Below are 17725 nucleotides of genomic sequence, written 5' to 3'. Positions count from 1 at the left end.
CTGCTCCCTCCAAGCCTCAATACTGTGTCTCTTGCAGTAGCTGCATCCCTCCACAGTTGCAGCTCCAGCTCTCCCTGGGCTCTGGTAACAGCACTCCCCGCTCCTTTGCCCTATAATCAAGGGGTTGGCAATGGTTTCTCACTGTTAGCCTCTGCATATCTCAACATCCCTTTCTTTCTGCCTTAATCCTGCATACACTACCATCTGGGTGATTCTGTAACTACTGAGATCCTGGCTGAGCCATGTTTTGTAGTCTAGTGCATTTTAAAAACCCATAAAATTTTGAATCATTTCCATCAAAAGGTAACTACAGTTGACCCTTGAACAATGTGGGCATTAGGGGCACTGACCCCACCTTCCCACATAGTGAAAACGTCTGCATTTTTACTCCTCCAAGGCTTAACTACTAATAGGCTACTGTTGACCAGAAGCCTTACTGATAACATAAACAGTTGATTAACACATATTTTATGACCCAGCAATTCCACTTCTGGGCATATATCTGAAGAAACCCAAAATACTAATTTGAAAGAATATATAAAACCCTATGTTCATTGCAACGTTATTTACAAAAGCCAAGATATGGAAGCAACCCAAGTGTCCATCAGTAGATGAGTGTAAACAAGCTGTGACACATTTCCACAATGGAATACTACTGGGCTATAAAAAAGGTCCCTTTGTAACAGCATGGATGGACCTGGGGAACATTATGCTAAGTGAAATAAGCCACTCAGAGAAAGACAAGTACCTTATGATTTCACTCATATGTGGAATCTAATGAACAAAATGAACTAGAAAGAAAAATAGATAGCAGGCTAACTGCTGTCAGGGTTGGAGGGACTGGCTGGGGCAGGAGAGGGGAAGGATTGAGCAAAAAAGAAAAAAAGAGAGAGGAAAAAAAAACCTCAAGGTCAAGGACAACAGTGTGATGATTGCCAGGGCGGGGGGAGGGGCAAGAGGAGTTGGAAAGGGGTATAGGGTAGATAAATGGCAAAGGAAGGAGACCTGACTTGGGGTGGTGAACATACAATACAGTGTACAGATTGTATTGTGTAATTGTATACTTGAAACCTGTATAATTTTGTTAACCAGTGCCACCCCAATAAATTCAACAAAAAAGGAAAATAAATAAAAATAAATCTTAAAAAATGAAGATAATGGCTGAGAACTTCCAAAATCTACAGAGATTTGACCATCTAAGCTCACAAAGCTCATAGGACCCAAGATAAATTTAATTTCAAAATACTTCTCTAAGGCACATTACAATAAAACTGCCAAAATCAAAAAACAAAAGAATCTTAAAAACAGCAAGAGAAAAATAGCTTATCAGGTATAAGGGCTATCAGTGGATTTCTCAGCAGAAACCTTATGAGGTAGGAGAGAGTAGGATATATTCAAATTGCTGGGGGGAAAGATGTGCCAACCAAGAATACTTTATCCAGCAAAATTGTCCTTCAGAAATAAAGGAGAGATAAAGATATTCCCAAAGAAAATCTGAGGGAGTTCATCACCACTAGATCTGCCTTACAAGAAATTCTAAAATGAGTTCTTCAACCTGCAATGAAAAGATGCTAATAAGTAACATAAAAATAATCAACATAGCCCTGGCCGGTGTGCTCAGTGGTTAGAGCATTGTCCCACACACCAAAGGATTCCCTATCAAGGACACATACCTGGGTTGCAGGTTCCATCCCTGGCCCATTCAGGGGGCATGTGGGAGGCAACTAATCGATGCGTGTCTCACATTGATATCCCTCTTTCTCTCTCTCCCTCCCTCCTTCCCTTCCTTCCAGTCTCTCTAAAAGTCAATGGGAAAAAATATTCTCTGGTGATAATAACAAAAAGAAAGAAAGAAAGAAAGGAAGAAAGAAAGAAAGAAAGAAAGAAAGAAAGAAAGAAAGAAAGAAAGAAAGAAAGAAAGAAAGAGAAAGAAAGGAAAGGAAAGAAAGAAGGAAGGAAGGAAGGAAGGAAGGAAGGAAGGAAGGAAGGAAGGAAGGAAGGAAGGGAGGAAGGAAGGAAAGGTAAGTATATAATCGTGTGTAATATTGTGTGTTAACCACTTAACTTTAGTAAAAAGATCAAACAAAATTATTAAAAAATAACTATAGCCACAGTAATTTATTAAAGGATACACAATATAAAAAGAGGTAAATTGTGCCCTGGCCAGGTGGCTCAGTTGATTGGAGCATCATCCTGTACACCCAAACGTTGTGGGTCACATACAGGAGGGAACCAATCAATGTTTCTCTTTCACATCTCTCTCTCTCTCACACCTCTCTCTCTCTCTCTCTCTCTCTCTCTCTCTCTCTCTCTCTCTCTCTCTCTCTTTCTCTCTCTCTCTCCTCCCTCCCTTCTTTTCTCTCTAAAAATAAATCAATTAAAAATATATCCTCAGGTGAAGACTCAAAAAAAGAGGTAAATTGTGACATCAAAAGCATAAAAGGTAGGGGGGAGTAAAAAAGTAAACTTTTCATAGACTTTTGTAGTACAATCTGTTTTATGTAAGCCTCATGGTAACCACAAATCAAAATACATAAAAGATAAAGAGAAGGAAATCAAAGCTTACAGAAATTTATCAATTCACAAAGGAAGACACCAACAGAACTAGAAAGGCACAAAGGAACTACAAAACAGCCAGAAAACAATAAGATGACATTAGTACATTCTATACTATTTAATCTTACTCCAAATGTAAATGGATTAAATTCTTTAGTCAAAAGACAAAGACTGTTTAGGTGGATGTTTTTTAAAGATCCAACTATATGTTGCGTACTTCAGCTTTAAGGATATATATAGGCTCAAAGTGAGGGATAATGTGCACATCAAAGTCACACCAAAAAAAGAACAGGGATGCCTATAATTATATCAGCCAAAATAAACTTTAATTCAAAAACTATAACAAGAGACAAAGAGGCCATTTTATAATGATAAGAGGGTCAATTTATCAAGAAGATGTAGCAATCATAAATATATATATTTATATATATACACACACACATATATATACACTAGTGGCCCAGTGCACGAAATTTGCGCATGGCGGGGGGGGGGGGGGCGGGTGTCCCTCAGCCTGGCCTGCAACCTCTCCAATCTGAGACCCCTCAAAGGATGTCCTACTGCCGCTTTACAAGGATCAGGCCTAAACCGGCAGTCGGACATCCCTCTCACAATCTGGGACTGCTGGCTCCTAACCGCCCACCTGCCTGCCTGCCTGATTGCCCCTAACCACTCTGCCTGCCGGCCTGCTTGCCCACAACTGCCCCCCCGCCGCTGGCCTGCTTTCCCCCAAATGCCCCCCCACCAGCCTGATCAACCCCAACTGCCCCCCATGCCAATGTGTTTGCCCCCAACTGCCCCCCTGCTCGCCTGCTCATCCCCCCAATTATCCCCCTGCTGGCCTGCTCACCCCTACCTACCCTCCCCACTGGCCTGTTCACCCCCAACTCCCCCCCTGCTGGCCTGCTCACTCCAAACTCCCCACCCCACTATCCTGATCACCCCCAACTTCCCCCCCACCGGTCTGATCACCCCCAATGCCCCCCCCCTGGTCTGATCACCCACAATTGCCATCCCATCCTGGCCTGATCACCCACAACTGCCCTCCCCTCAGCCTCTAACCACCTCTACCTCGGCCCCGCCACCATGGCTTTGTCCAGAAGAATGTCCGGAAGGTCTCCTGGAAGGTCTCCCAATCTAATTAGCATATTACCCTTTTATTAGTATAGATAGAGGCCTGGTGTATGGGTGGGAGCCAGCTGGTTTGCCCTGAAGGGTGTCCCGGATCAGGGTGGGGGTTCCCTTGGGGCGTGGGGCAGCCTGGGCGAGGGACCTGTGGTGGTTTGCAGGCCAGCCATGCCCTCATAGGGTGAGGGTCCCCACTGGGGGGGCGTGGCCAACCTGGGTGAGGGGCTGATGGCTGTTTGCAGGCTGGCCATGCCCCCAGCGGGGACCCTCACCCCATGGGGGTATGGCCAGCCTGGGTAAGGGGCTGAGGGTGGCGGAGGCCAGGGCAGGTGGGAAGTTTGGCTTCCTCCATCGCTGGGGGCAACTCAAGTCTCCTGCTCACTCCAGCTCCATTGCCACCGCCATCTTTGTAGGGTTAATTTGCATACTCGCTCCTGATTGGCTGGTGGGCATAGCGGAGGGATGGTCAATTTGCATGTTTCTCTTTTATTAGTGTGTGTGTGTGTATATATATATATATATATATATATATATATATATATATCCAACATTGTAGCACTTCAATATTAAGCAACTATTAGCAGACCTGAAAGGGTAAACAGACAATACAATAATATTAGGGACTTTAATACCTCACTTTCAACAATGGATAGATCATCTAAAGAGAAAGTCAATAAGGAAATTTGGGACTTGAACTATACTTTAGAGTAGACCAAATAAAGCAAACACACATATATACTGCATTCCACCCAACGCACCAGAATATACATTCATTTTTTTCTTTTTCTTTTTTTGAGAAAGATTAGACCACTATTTTATTATAATCTCAATTGGCACAATATTCACTGAAGATACACTTCACTTTTAAAAACTTATAAATAGAAAAATACATTGACTCACACAAATACAGCACTTCAAAAACAAATTTAAAGAAAGGATTTCCAATGACAATACAGGTTACTTATTTCAATAATTAAAGATGGTTCATGTATGTATACATGTTTGATTGTATATTATATATAAGGCCAATGGAATCTGTAGCTAATTGTTCATTTGGTTCTTTAAAAAATCCAAACATACAAATTAACCTCTTTTTAAATACACAAATAGACCACATAAAATGCTCCCTGTTATGTAGATGCAAAAATATTATTAACTCCACTGACATCGTATGGCAACTTTAGAAGGCACTACTTATGATTATGACTCTGCCCTTGAAGTGTCTGAATCTTTTCCCAATAGAATATACAATTCAAATGCATAGGACACAATGATTTCTTTAGGATTTAAAAGAAGTTTTCATTTTAAGGACAAAAATAAATAACATCTTAGTAGCCACAGCTAAGTTTTTAAGGGAGTTGTGGAAAGGTAATGGGAAAAAAAAAAAAAAAACACAAAACAGGATAGGTCCTCAATAAAAAGCTATTTGAAAGTAATCATGTAAAAGCAATTACTTTCCATAAAAGTTGTATTTTTCTAATTGCACTTCTAGCAAACATTTGCCACTGTGGAATGCATTTATTTTTATTCTTTATTTAAATTATAATGTATTTTTTCCTAAATAGCTATTAAGCTTTTTGGAAATTTTAATCTACTTAAACCACTTTAATAAGAAGAATTTTCTCCTTTGACCCTTATAAACTGCCAAGAATATTCATTCTTAAGTGCACATGGAACATTCTCTAGGATAGAGCATATGTTAGGTCATAGCAAATTTTAAAGTCTAAGCAAATTTTAAAAAGTTGAAATCATATCAAGTATCTTCTCCAACCACAATGGCATGAAACTAGAAATTAGTAACAGGAGGAAAACAGGAAAATTCACAAATATGTGGGAATTAAACAACACATTCTTGAATAACCAAGGAAGCAAAAAAGAAATCAAAGGGAATTTTAAACATCCTGAAACAAACAGAAAAAAAAATAGAAACACAAGATAGTAAAATGTATGGGATGCATCAAAAGCAATTCTAGCAGAGAAGTATATTAATAAATGCCTACTATAAGAAAAAAGGAAGATCTCAAATAAACAATTAACTTTATACCTTCAGGAACTAGAAAAAGAAGAACAAACTAAGCCCAAAGTTAGCAGAAAGAAAACTATACCAAAGATCAGAGCAGAAAAGTAATAGAAACAAAGAGCCAGTTTTTTGGATAAATAAATAAATAAATAAATAAATAAATAAAATAATTGAAAGATCTTAACTAGACTCAAAAAGAAAAGACTCAAAGTAATAAAATCAAAAAGAAAAAGGAGACATTACTACTGATACCACAGTTATACAGAGGATCATAACAGACTACTATAAACAAACATATGGCAATAAATTGGTGCACCCTTAAGAAACATAAATTCCTAGACACATCCAACCTATCAAGACTGAATTATAAAGAATTAGAAAATATAGTCCTAGCTGGTTTGGCTTAGTGGATGGAGCGTTGGCCTGCAGACTGAAGGGTCCCAGATTCTATTCCAGGCAAGGGCACATGCCCAGGTTGCATGCTCGATCCCCAGTAGGGGGCATGCAGGAGGCAGCTGATCAATGATTCTCTCTCATCATTGATGTTTCTCTCTCTCTCCCTTCCTCTCTGAAATCAATAAAAAATATACATTTAAAAAATGTAATAAGTTAATAAGCAATTGGGCTGGCTTACTGCTGCATGCAGGCCCTTTGCAAAAAAAAATTTAGAAAATATAAATAGACCAATTACTAGTAAAGAGTTTAAATCATAACAAAAACCCTCAAACAAAGGAAAACCCAGAACCAGAGGTTTCACCAGTGAACTCTACCAAATATTTAAAGAAGAATTAATGTCAATCCTTCTTAAACTCTCCCAAAAAAATTGAACAGGATACGATACTCCCAAACTCATTTTACAAAGCCAGCATTACCCTGATAAGAAAATCATACAAAGACACTACAAGAAAAGAAAACTATAAGCCAATATACATAGAACAACAAAAATGTGTTTATCATATATACTATCTCTAATAATAAAAGTGTAATATGCTAATTAGACCAGACAAAGCCACGGCTGCAGGGCCAAGGCAGAGGTGGGTAGGGGTGATCAGGCAGGCAGGCGAGTGGTTAGGGGCATTAGGAAGGCAGAGTGGTTAGGGGTATAGGGGCGATCAGGCAGGCAGGCAGGTGAGCGGTTAGGAGCCAGCGGTCCCGGATTGCGAGAGGGATGGGGGGGACATCCCCCGAGGAGTCCCAGATTGCGAGAGGGTGCAGGCTGTGCTGAGGGACCCCCCTCCTTCCCCCTCACCCCCCTCCCACACGTATTTCATGCCCCAGGCCTCTAGTACATTATAATAAAAATAATAAATGTGATATACCACATTAGTAGAATGAAAGATAAAAGATTATATGATCATCTCAATATATGCTAAAAAAGCATTTGACAAAGTGAAAAATCCTTTCATGATAAGAAAAACTCTCAACAAACTTGTCAAATTGTATGTACAAACTTATAGTTACAAGATGAGTAAGTTCTGGGTACCCAATGTACAACATGGTGACTATAGTTATATGTTATATACTTGAAAATTGCCTAGAGAGTAAACCTTAAATGTTCTCACCCCTCAAAAAAAGAAAGTAATTATGTGATGGAGGGATAAACTAACCCTATTGTGGTAAGCATTTCACAATAAACATCAAATCTTCACACTGTACACCTTAAATTTATACAATATCATGTATTGATTATATCTCAATAAAGCTGGCGGGTGGGAGGATGACCAGATGGAGAGAGTAAGAATTCAATTTCTGATAAATAAAAAGACAACAAATTGAAGTCCACAATGTGGAAGAAAACAAAATACAATAGGTCCTCGGGTTACGTCGGAGATTTGTTCCTATGGCACGACGTAATGGGATTGTCGCCATAAGTTGGAACCCACCTACATAATAAGCACCTACTCACTCACATGGAGCACATACACAGCAGTAATGAAGTGAAACAGTGAAAAAAAATTAAAAGAAAGATAACAGTTCCTGACCTTTACTTGTGGTAAATAAATAATAAAAAACATAAAGCACATATGTACATACATCGAAATGATGGAACTTTTTTATATATATAAATGGGAGATGGCGACGTAACCACGAAATGACGTAAGTTGAGTCCGACGTAACCCAAGGACTGCCTGTAAGTAGCAATACCAGCTTTTCTCTTGCCAGAGGCTCAGGTACTTTATACTCTAGTAAGGCCATCCTTTGGTTTATAAACACCTTACTAGTATGTTGGAAAAGGGGCCTGAGCTTGTGCATATGCATGAACATAAAGTACCAAGTTTTATACTAGGAGGACTCTTAAGAATCATATACAGGCAGTCCTCGGGTTACATCGGACTTGATACATGTTAGGAGAGCAGCTGAATTATCAATGAAAAAGAAATCCTCAAGCAATACATAGATTTCTATAAACAAAATGGCTTTTCATCTCATAAAAATTAAAAGTAAAACAATACACAACATCTTTAATAAAAGCTGTCACAAGTAATAAAATTGGAAGTAAACAACTCAACTTTTTAAATAAAGAAGAATGGCTATCTATTCCAAATAAGCACCCTTTCCCCAAAAAACAACATGGCATGGCAATGAATCTCTCTCATACGTTTTGAAAGGTGAACACATACATGCCAGGAATAGCACTTCATTTATTTTTATGTGGATAAATGCCCCCATAGTAACAAATTCAACTCACGAATTCTTCTTTTAGTTCAATGTAGTATATTAACAAGTTTAATATTATACTGGCCAGTTTCACTTCTGCTAATGCCAAGTGAAAAGCCTGCTACTGCTATGGAAAGCATACTGTGCAGTGATTTTCCAATTCAGACTGCCAAACATATCAAATTCAATATCCCAACACTCTTACCTTTAAAATAATTTCTAAAAATCAAATTTGGTAAAACATAAATTAATTAATTAAATTTAAAATCTTATTAACAGTTTGCCAAAGAGAAAACCAGAAAAAAGAAGCAATAACCAGACACTTCTAATTAATTTTTTTCATGTTTTATTATCATCTATTAATACTTTTTCCTCAAGTTGTTAATGAATACCCTACAGTTATGACTATTCAAAAAACTAAGGGTTGGTGTAAATGCAGATTGAACCACATGCCAAATAACACAAATAAGCCCCGTAGTCAGTGCTGTCATCGTTAAAGGGGCAGCCCCTTCCAGCCAAGCTCTAGCCACTTTCTACCACAAGGAAGTATGAAATTAACGATACCAGATATTCCTGGCCTTTTAAAGAAGTTAGAAATCTGCATTTCTATGCAAAAATCTCCTGTGTTTTTTTTTAAATTTTGGATGTGTGGTTTGCTTTTCGGTTTGTTTGGTTTTTTTGCCCCAAAGTACATGCCTATATCTGAATCAAGCACCTGGTCTCTGGTTTGCAACCCCTGGCTTATACAGAAGTTCCTGTCTTTATACTATCCTATATAATAAAACCCTAATATGCAAATCGACTGAACAGTGGAACAACCAGTCGCTATGATGCACACTGACCACCAGGGGCCAGACACTCAATGCAGAAGCTGCCCCCTGGTGGTCAGTGCGCTCCCACAGGGGAAGCACCACTCAGCTAGAAGCCAGGCTCACAGCTGGCGAGCACAGTGGCGGTGGCAGAAGCCTCTCCTGCCTCTGGTGCAGGGAGTGGTAAGAGACAAGGGGTCCCAGACTGTGAGAGGGATCCCGACAGGCAGACATCCTCTGAGGGTCCTGGACTGCAAGAGGGTGCAGGCCGGGCTGAGGACCCCCCCCCCACCCACTCAGTGCATGAATTTCGTGCACCAGGCCTCTAGTCTAAAATATCATTGCAGATCTCCTGTGTTTAGAGAAGCCCGAAATGGATGTGATTAGCAGAAACGAAGACTAGTGTACCATGTTCACAGTGACTCACCACTCCCTGCCACTGCACCCTGGAAGGACTTCTAGGATAACGTCACTTTATTTGTGTAGAAGTCTCTCTATTACTGCCAGACTGGAAACTTCCTGTAGGCAAGGCCACACCTTATTCATCTCAGTTTTCTCAGCACTTGGCACATTAAAAGCACAAAATAAACAAATTTGAAAGAATGAACACATGAATAAATAAGCACCAAGTGAATGTAACATCTGATGCCAATCCCCGGGGAAGAGCATCTCCGTCTTGTGTCTATGTGATAATAGATCATGTGCTCGCCCTGGCTGGTGTGCCCAGTGATTAGAGAGTCAGCCCGTGCACCGAAGAGTCTTGGGTTCAATTCCAGGTCAAGGGAATGTACCTGGGTTGCAGGTTTGATCTGGCCCCAGTCAACCAATCAATGTATCTCTCTTACATCTATATTCCCCTCTCTCTCTCTTCCTCTCTCTCTCCTCCTCCTTCCCTCCCTTCCACTCTAAAAATCCATGAAAAAAATATCCGTGGATGAAGACTAACCAAAAAAGAAAAGACCACGTGCTCATTTTAGACAGGTGAGTCTCTAGTGCGGTTGTGATTGGGCTGTTGTCCTGGTTGTTTCCAATGCACCTGAGGAAGCCACTTGCTTTTCTCCTGGATGCCTCCCTATAAAGTGGCAAGTGGAGGCCCGGAGGGGGTAGAGGCGTGCCCAGGGGAGTTGGTGGTAAGAACAAAAAGGAAAGTTCATTATATGCTGTTTCTGTACAAATCCTGTGGGTTTTAGCCCAAGATAAAAGGAGGCCTGATTTAGAGTCCCTGTCACTTGTCAGCTGGCCAATATTGTTACTCTTCCCTCTCTCCTTTCCATACACATATTGCTCTATACGCTGTGGAGTCTAAACTATTTCTTCAATACAACCCTTGGAACAAAAATCTATACTCTGTACCCATGTACATCACTTTAGAGTCTTGACTATAAAAACTATTTTTGTGTAACTTTTAGAGAGCAACTCAATGGGCATTAGAGCTTAATTATAACCAAACAAGTATGAACCATAAATAAGTTTTCTTTCCTATGTGGAGCTTGGCAATGCCAAAGGTGTGGATTTTGAGAAACCAAGATGGCAGCATAGGTAAACACCTAAACTGCTGCCTCGCACAACAATTTCAAAAACTACAACTAAAAGACAAAACAGACACCATCTAGAATCACAGGAAAGCTGGCTGAGTGGAAATACTACAAGTAGAAGGAAAGAGGAAAGCACATTGAGACTCAGAGAAGCTGCAAAAGGCTGAGGTAAGGAGACACGCACATGGAGAGGACGGGTGGCTGAATGCACAGGCGGCTGAGTGCGCACTGGCTTTCTAAAGTGGGAGGGAGACGAAAGCTCCCAACTGCGCTGAACTCCAGTCCCGGGCGAGACTCTGGGAAACCAGATTCATTCAGGGGGGATCTGGACTGTCAGGAAAAGAGAAAGCACACTGAGACTCGGGAGCTGTGGAAGGCAGAGGTCCGGAGGTGCACACATGCAGAGAGGACTGACTGCTGAATGCATGGGCGGCTGAGTGCGCGACTGGCTTTCTAAAGCAGGAGGGAGACAGAAGCTCCCAACTGCGCTGAACTCCAGTTCCGGGTGAGTTTCTGGGGACCCAGACTCATTCGGGGAGAAATTGGACTGTCTGGCAGTGGACAAAACTCAAGGGCGGCTTTCTCTCAGAGGTGCTTGCAGCGATTACCAAGGGACACTGAGACCCAGGGGCCTCATAGGGCAGGGCTGACGGGAAGCCAAGGCTGTCAGCTCTGCCCTGAAACTCCGCCCCATCCAAGCTGAGCACAGAGGCTTTTGCAATTTTGCAAGTCTTGTCTCATAAGAGTGTCTCCAGCACAGAAGTTCTCCCAGCGTAGACACAGCTGATCCTCACAGCCAATTGGCCTGGAGGTCAATTCCTCCCAGTGATACCAACAACAATCAAGACTTAACTACAACAAGGCTGAGCACACAGTCCACAAAGGGGTGCACCAAGAGTGTCCACCTCAGGTAACTGGGGAGGCTGAGCCACTGGGCCCTATAGGACACCTACCACACAAAGCTACTCCACCAACTCAGGGAAGCAACGAAAATGCAGAGACAAAGAAACAGATCACAAATGAAAGAAATGGAGGAAAGCAAACGACTGGATATAGAGTTCAAAACCACGGTTATAAGGTTTTTCAAGAATTTACTAGAAAAGGCCAATAAATTTAGTGAGACCCTCGAAGATGTGAAAAAGGACCAACTAGAAATTAAACATACACTGACTGAAATAAAAAATATTATACAGAGACCCAACAGCAGACTAGAGGAACGCACGAATCAAGTCAAAAATTTGAAAAACAAAGAAGCAAAAAACACTCAACCAGAAAAGCAAAAAGAAAAAAGAATCCAAAAATATGAAGATAGTGTAAGGAGCCTCTGGGACAACCACAAGCATACCAACATCCGAATTATGGGGGTGCCAGAAGAAGAGAGAGAGCAAGATACTGAAAACCTATTTGAAGAAATAATGACAGAAAACTTCCCCCACCTGGTGAAAGAAATAGACTTACAAGTCCAGGAAGTGCAGAGAACCCCAAACAAAAGGAATCCAAAGAGGACCACACCAAGACACATCATACTTAAAATGCCAAGAGCAAAAGACAAAGAGAGAATATTAAAAGCAGCAAGAGAAAAACAGTTAGTTACCTACAAGGGAGCACCCATACAACTGTCAGCTGATTTCTCAACAGAAACTATGCAGGCCAGATGGGAGTGGCAAGAAATATTCAAAGTGATGAATAGCAAGAACCTACAACCAAGATTACTCTACCCAGCAAAGCTATCATTCAGAATTGAAGGTCAGATAAAGAGCTTCACAGATAAGAAAATCTAAAGGAATTCATCACCACCAAACCAGTATTATATGAAATGCTGAAAGGTATTCTTTAAGAAGAGGAAGAAGAAAAAAAAGGTAAAGATAAAAATTATGAACAACAAATACATGTCTATCAAAAAGTGAATCTAAAAATCAAGTGAATAAAAAATCTGATGAACAGAATAAACTGGTGAATATAATAAAATCAGAGGCATAGAAAGGGAGTGGACTGACAATTCTCGGGGTGAAAGGGGTGTGGGGGTGTGGAAAGAGACTGGACAAAAAGCGTACACCTATGGATGAGGACAGTGAGGATGGGGTGGGAACTGGGTGGAGGGGAGCTATAGGGGGAAAAAAGAGGAACAATTGTAATAATCTGAACAATAAAGATTTATTAAATTTTTTTTAAAAAAGGCATGGATTTCATTTAAGCACTGCAGAAATTTACATTTTCTAACCCAATACTTGGGACCCATGAGCTGACAACTAAGAATAATGTCCCAGGGATGATGTAGAGAATATTTGGGAAATTCGTGATGCCAAAGCAAGCAGGGGCGTGTGCAAAGAAGAGAAGAAGCTTGAAGGCCTGGTTCTAGGCATACAATGAAGAAACACACTTACCAGAATAGACGGTGGGGTTGCTGGGAGACTTGCACTTTGGGGTTTCCAAACCAGATCTTCAGTGGGGGGGAGAAAAACTCCTCTCACTAAAGAAAAACAATATTCAAGAACATTTTTAATTGAGACACTATTGTACTTGAGGTTTAGGGACAACTAAACACCAAGTTCTTCCCTTTTACAGTTTATATTTGGGCAGAACAGATAAGGGAGACTTGCTTAGAAAATGCTTGCTCCTTTATTCAGATATTTTACTTACATTAGCACCATCTGTCTGAATTATGAGACACTAGCATAAAATAAATGTTCTTCCCATTATTACATTTAGGACACTCCTATATTACTTCCTTTTCTTTCTGAAGCAGTTTTTACTCTTTTCAAGATTCCTATGAAGCAGTTGTTTTTAAAATTGATTTTTTTTCCATTTTAATAAGAAAGTTAAACTGAAGCTTCAATTCATTTGATTGATGCTAACAAAAGAGAAATTTATGCAAAACATTTCCTTTCTGGCAGAAAGTACCTTTGAAAAATGGACTAGGACACCAGACAGTTTATCACTATACCAATATTAAAGAGAGTAGATTGTATAATTTAATTCAACAAAAATTTACTGAACCCTTACTAGTTATTACAGACTTTGATGAAGTGAAGGCTATAAATATTAATAAGGCTAAGTTTCTCCTGTGGAAGTATTTCATATGTCAGAGATAAGTACATGAGGGATACACACACACACACACACACACACACACACACACACACAATATCCTATATAATAAAAGCCTAATATGTAAATTGTTCCCTCAGGCAGTCATTCTACCAGAAGATTGGGAATTTGACCACTCACTATGACATGCGCTGACCAGCAGGGGGCAGCACGGAACATGATGGGCGTCAGCAATGCAGCGCTGGCAGTGGGCGGCAGTGGAGGCACTGCCAGTCCCAATAGGCCCCGACAAGAGCAGGACCGCTGCGGGATGGTGGAGCAGGCCAAGACGGGTGCGAGCAGGAGCCCGATTGCCCCGCCAATTACCCTGCAGACAGCGACCAGCTGTGGCAGCAGGGGGCAGGGCCGTCACCCAGCTTTCAAGAGCTGAGGGAGCCAGGCAGGGGCCCAGCCCCAATCAATCTCCCCACAGGCAGGATGGTGGAGCAAGTGAGGAGGCAGTGCCAGGCCAAGGCGGGGTGCCAGGTAGGGCTGCGGGGCTGTGAGGCTGGGGGTGCCAGCTGGGGCTGTGAGGCTGGGGGCGTGAGCTGGGGCCCAATCTTCGCAGATCACCCTGAGGGACCCCACCTGTGCACGAATTCGTGCACCGGACCTCTAGTGTGTGTGTGTGTGTGTGTGTGTGTGTGTGTGTATATATATATATATATATATATATATATATATATATATATATATATATATATATATAAATTAATTTTCCCGAAATGGGAGAGGGAATCAATAAACTAAAAGAAGGGTTTGCCAGGAGGGTGAGCTGGTGTATGAACCAAAGACAGAAGCAGAATCTCTTGACATAGAGGAATTAATCAGAAGCCAAAAATCCTATCTGGTTTAAGTATTTTCCAAAACCCTTTTTCAGTTTGTGTTCTATGGACAACAGCTCTAGGAAATCAAGATGGAACATATCTTATGAGATGATGACCAAGTTACCTAGGAAGCTATGCCATTCAGAACTCTGAAGTTGTCATGACAATAGAAATAGATTTTAGGGACAAAATTCTGAGTAATTGAAATGTACATCTACAGTGGCTGCACCAGTCTGCATCCCACCAGCAAGAAAACAGTATGGAGTTTCCTCACAAAATTATAAATGGAACCCCCATTTGACCCAGTATTCCCACTTCTAGGACTATATCCCAAGAAACTAGAAACACGAATTAGAAAGGATATATGCACCCCTATGTTCATAGCAGCACAATTTACCATAGCTAAGATTTGGAAACAGCCTAAGTGCCAATCAGCAGATGAGTGGTTTAAAAAACTGTGGTACATCTACACAATGGAATACTACGCCGCTATAAAAAGGAAGGAACTTTCACATTTGCAACACCATAGATATAACTGGAGAGCATTATGCTAAGTGATATAAGCCAGTCGGAGAAAGATAAATATCACATGATCTCACTCATATGTGGGATATAATGATCAACATAAACTGATGATCAAAAATAGATGCAGAGACAAATGGCAGGGGAGGTGGGGGGTTAGAGATCAACCAAAGGACTTGTATGCATGCATATTAGCATAACCAATGGACACAGACACTGGGGCAGTGGGGGCTTGCCCTCAGGGGTGGGAGTGGCAAGGGAGTCACTGGGGGGGGGGGGAAAGGAGACTTATGTAAAACTTTAAACAATAAAAAAACAATTAAAAAAGATAAAATGTTCAGCTATTATATTTGTCTCCATTGAAGAATGTAGGTTCTCAGCCCTAGCCAGTCTAGCTCAGTGGATAGAGCATCGGCTTGCAGACCAAAGGGTCCCGGGTTCGATTCCTGTCAAGGGCACATACCTTGGTTGCAGGCTCCTCCTCTGCCCACGACCTGCTCTGGTCTCATGCAGGAGGCAACCAATCGATGTGTTTCTCTCACATCAATATTTCTCTCTGTCTTCCCTCTCTCTTCCACTCACTCTAAAAATCAATGGGGGGATAAGGACACATATGTAATACCTTAATCAATAAAGAAATTTTTTAAAAAATAAAAATAAACAAATATCAATGGAAAAATATCCTCAGGTGAGGATTTAAAAAAAAAAAAATGTCCTATGTAACCCAAATGAAGTCGAGGCTACTCTGTGGCTCTGTCTCAGCACACTGTTACATTAAAGAGACATCAATACAGCAGCCTATTTTTTCAATTATTTTATTGAAAAGCAATTCAAAGTTTTAGCTTAGTCCCTCAAAAAATATCATTTGTTTTGTTTTGGTTTTTTATTGATTTGAGAGAGAGAGGAAGGAAGAAGGAGAGAAAGAGAGAAACATTGATCTGTTGTTCCACTTATTTATGCTAACAATGGAGAAAATTATGCAAAATTATTTCTTTAAGGCAGAAAGTACCTTTGAAAAATGGGTTGCTTCTTTTTTTTAATTTCTTTATTGATTAAGGTATTACATATGTGTCCTTATTCCCCCATTACCCACCACGTCCCATTCATGACCCCACCCCCCTGTTGTCTGTGTCCATTGATTAGGCTTATATGCATGCATATAAGTGGTTTGGTTGATCTCTCCCCCTTTCCCCCACCCTCCCCTACCTTCCCGGAGGTTTCACATTCTGATTGATGTTTCTCTGTCTCTGGATCTATTTTTGTTCATCAGTTTATGTTGATCATTATATTCCACAAATGAGTGAGATCATGTGATATTTATCTTTCTTTGCCTGGCTTATTTCACTTAGCATAATGCTCTCCATCTCCATCCATGTTGTTGCAAATGGTAAGAACTCCTTTTTTACAGCAGCTTAGTATTCCATTGTGTATATGTACCACAGTTTTTTAATCCACTCATCTGCTGATGGGCACTTAGGCTGTTTCCAAATCTTAGCTATGGTGAACTGTGCTGCTATGAACATAGGGGTGCATATATCCTTTCTGATTCGTGTTTCTAGTTTCTTGGGATATAGTCCTAGAAGTGGGATTACTGGGTCAAATGGGAGTTCTATTTTTAGTTTTTTGAGGAAACTCCATACTGTTCTCCACAGTGGCTGCCCCAGTCTGCATTCCCACCAGCAGTGCACCAGGGTTCCTTTTTCTCCGCATCCTTGCCAGCACTTGTCCTTTGTTAATTTGTTGATAATAGCCATTCTGATAGGTGTGAGATGGTACCGCATTGTCATTTTGATTTGCATCTCTCTGATGATTAGTGACTTTGAGCAGGTTTTCATATGTCTCTTGGCCTTCCTTATGTCCTCTTTCAAAAAGTGTCCATTTAGATCAGTTGCCCATTTTTTGATTGGGTTGTTTATCTTCTTTTTATTAAGCTGCATGAGTTCCCTGTAAATGTTGGAGATTAAACCCTTATCATTGATATCATTGGCAAATATGTTCTCCCATGCAGTGGGCTTTCTTGTTGTTTTATTGATCGTCTCCTTTGCTGTGCAAAAGCTTTTTATTTTGATGTAGTCCCATTTGTTTATTTTCTCTTTAGTTTCCATTGCTTTAGGAGCAGTATCAGTGAAGAAATTGCTTCGGCATATGTCAGAGATTTTTCTGGCAGTGGATTCCTCTAGTATTTTTATGGTTTCTCATCGTATGTTTAAGTCCTTGATCCATTTTGAGTTTATTTTTGTGTATGGTGTAAGTTGGTGGTCTAGTTTCATTTTTTTACATGTATCTGTCCAATTTTCCCAACACCATTTATTGAAGAGACTGGCTTGACTCCATTCTATGTTCATGCCTCCTTTGTCAAATATTAATGGAGCATAGTGATTTGGGTCGATTTCTGGGTTCTCTATTCTATTCCATTGATCTATATGTCTGTTATTGTGCCAATACCAGGCAGTTTTAAGAACAGTGGCTTTGTAATACAGCTTGAAATCTGGTATTGAGATCCCACCTACTTTGTTCTTCTTTTTCAGGATTGCTGTGGCTATTCAGGGTCTTTTTTATTCCAGATGAATTTTTGGAGAGTTC

At 40.7% G+C, this 17725-nt stretch overlaps 1 protein-coding gene across 1 annotated transcript in view; it reads right to left on the bottom strand.

Moving 5' to 3' along the window:
- The window catches only part of IMPG2 (interphotoreceptor matrix proteoglycan 2), a gene marked incomplete at both ends in the record, with an annotated part of 102900 nt that overhangs the window by 15591 nt on the left and 69584 nt on the right, over nt 1–17725 (bottom strand). Inside the window, one exon of the mRNA XM_080655477.1 lies at nt 13091–13176. Within this exon, the coding sequence (XP_080511603.1) occupies nt 13091–13176 (86 nt within the window). The remainder of the gene's footprint in view (nt 1–13090; nt 13177–17725) is intronic.

Source organism: Plecotus auritus (genome assembly GCF_963455305.1).
Source record: "Plecotus auritus genome assembly, chromosome: 2".
NCBI classification, from domain to species: Eukaryota; Metazoa; Chordata; class Mammalia; order Chiroptera; family Vespertilionidae; genus Plecotus; species Plecotus auritus.
Note: the sequence above shows the minus strand (reverse complement) of the source record. Positions and strands in the feature narration are given on the sequence as shown.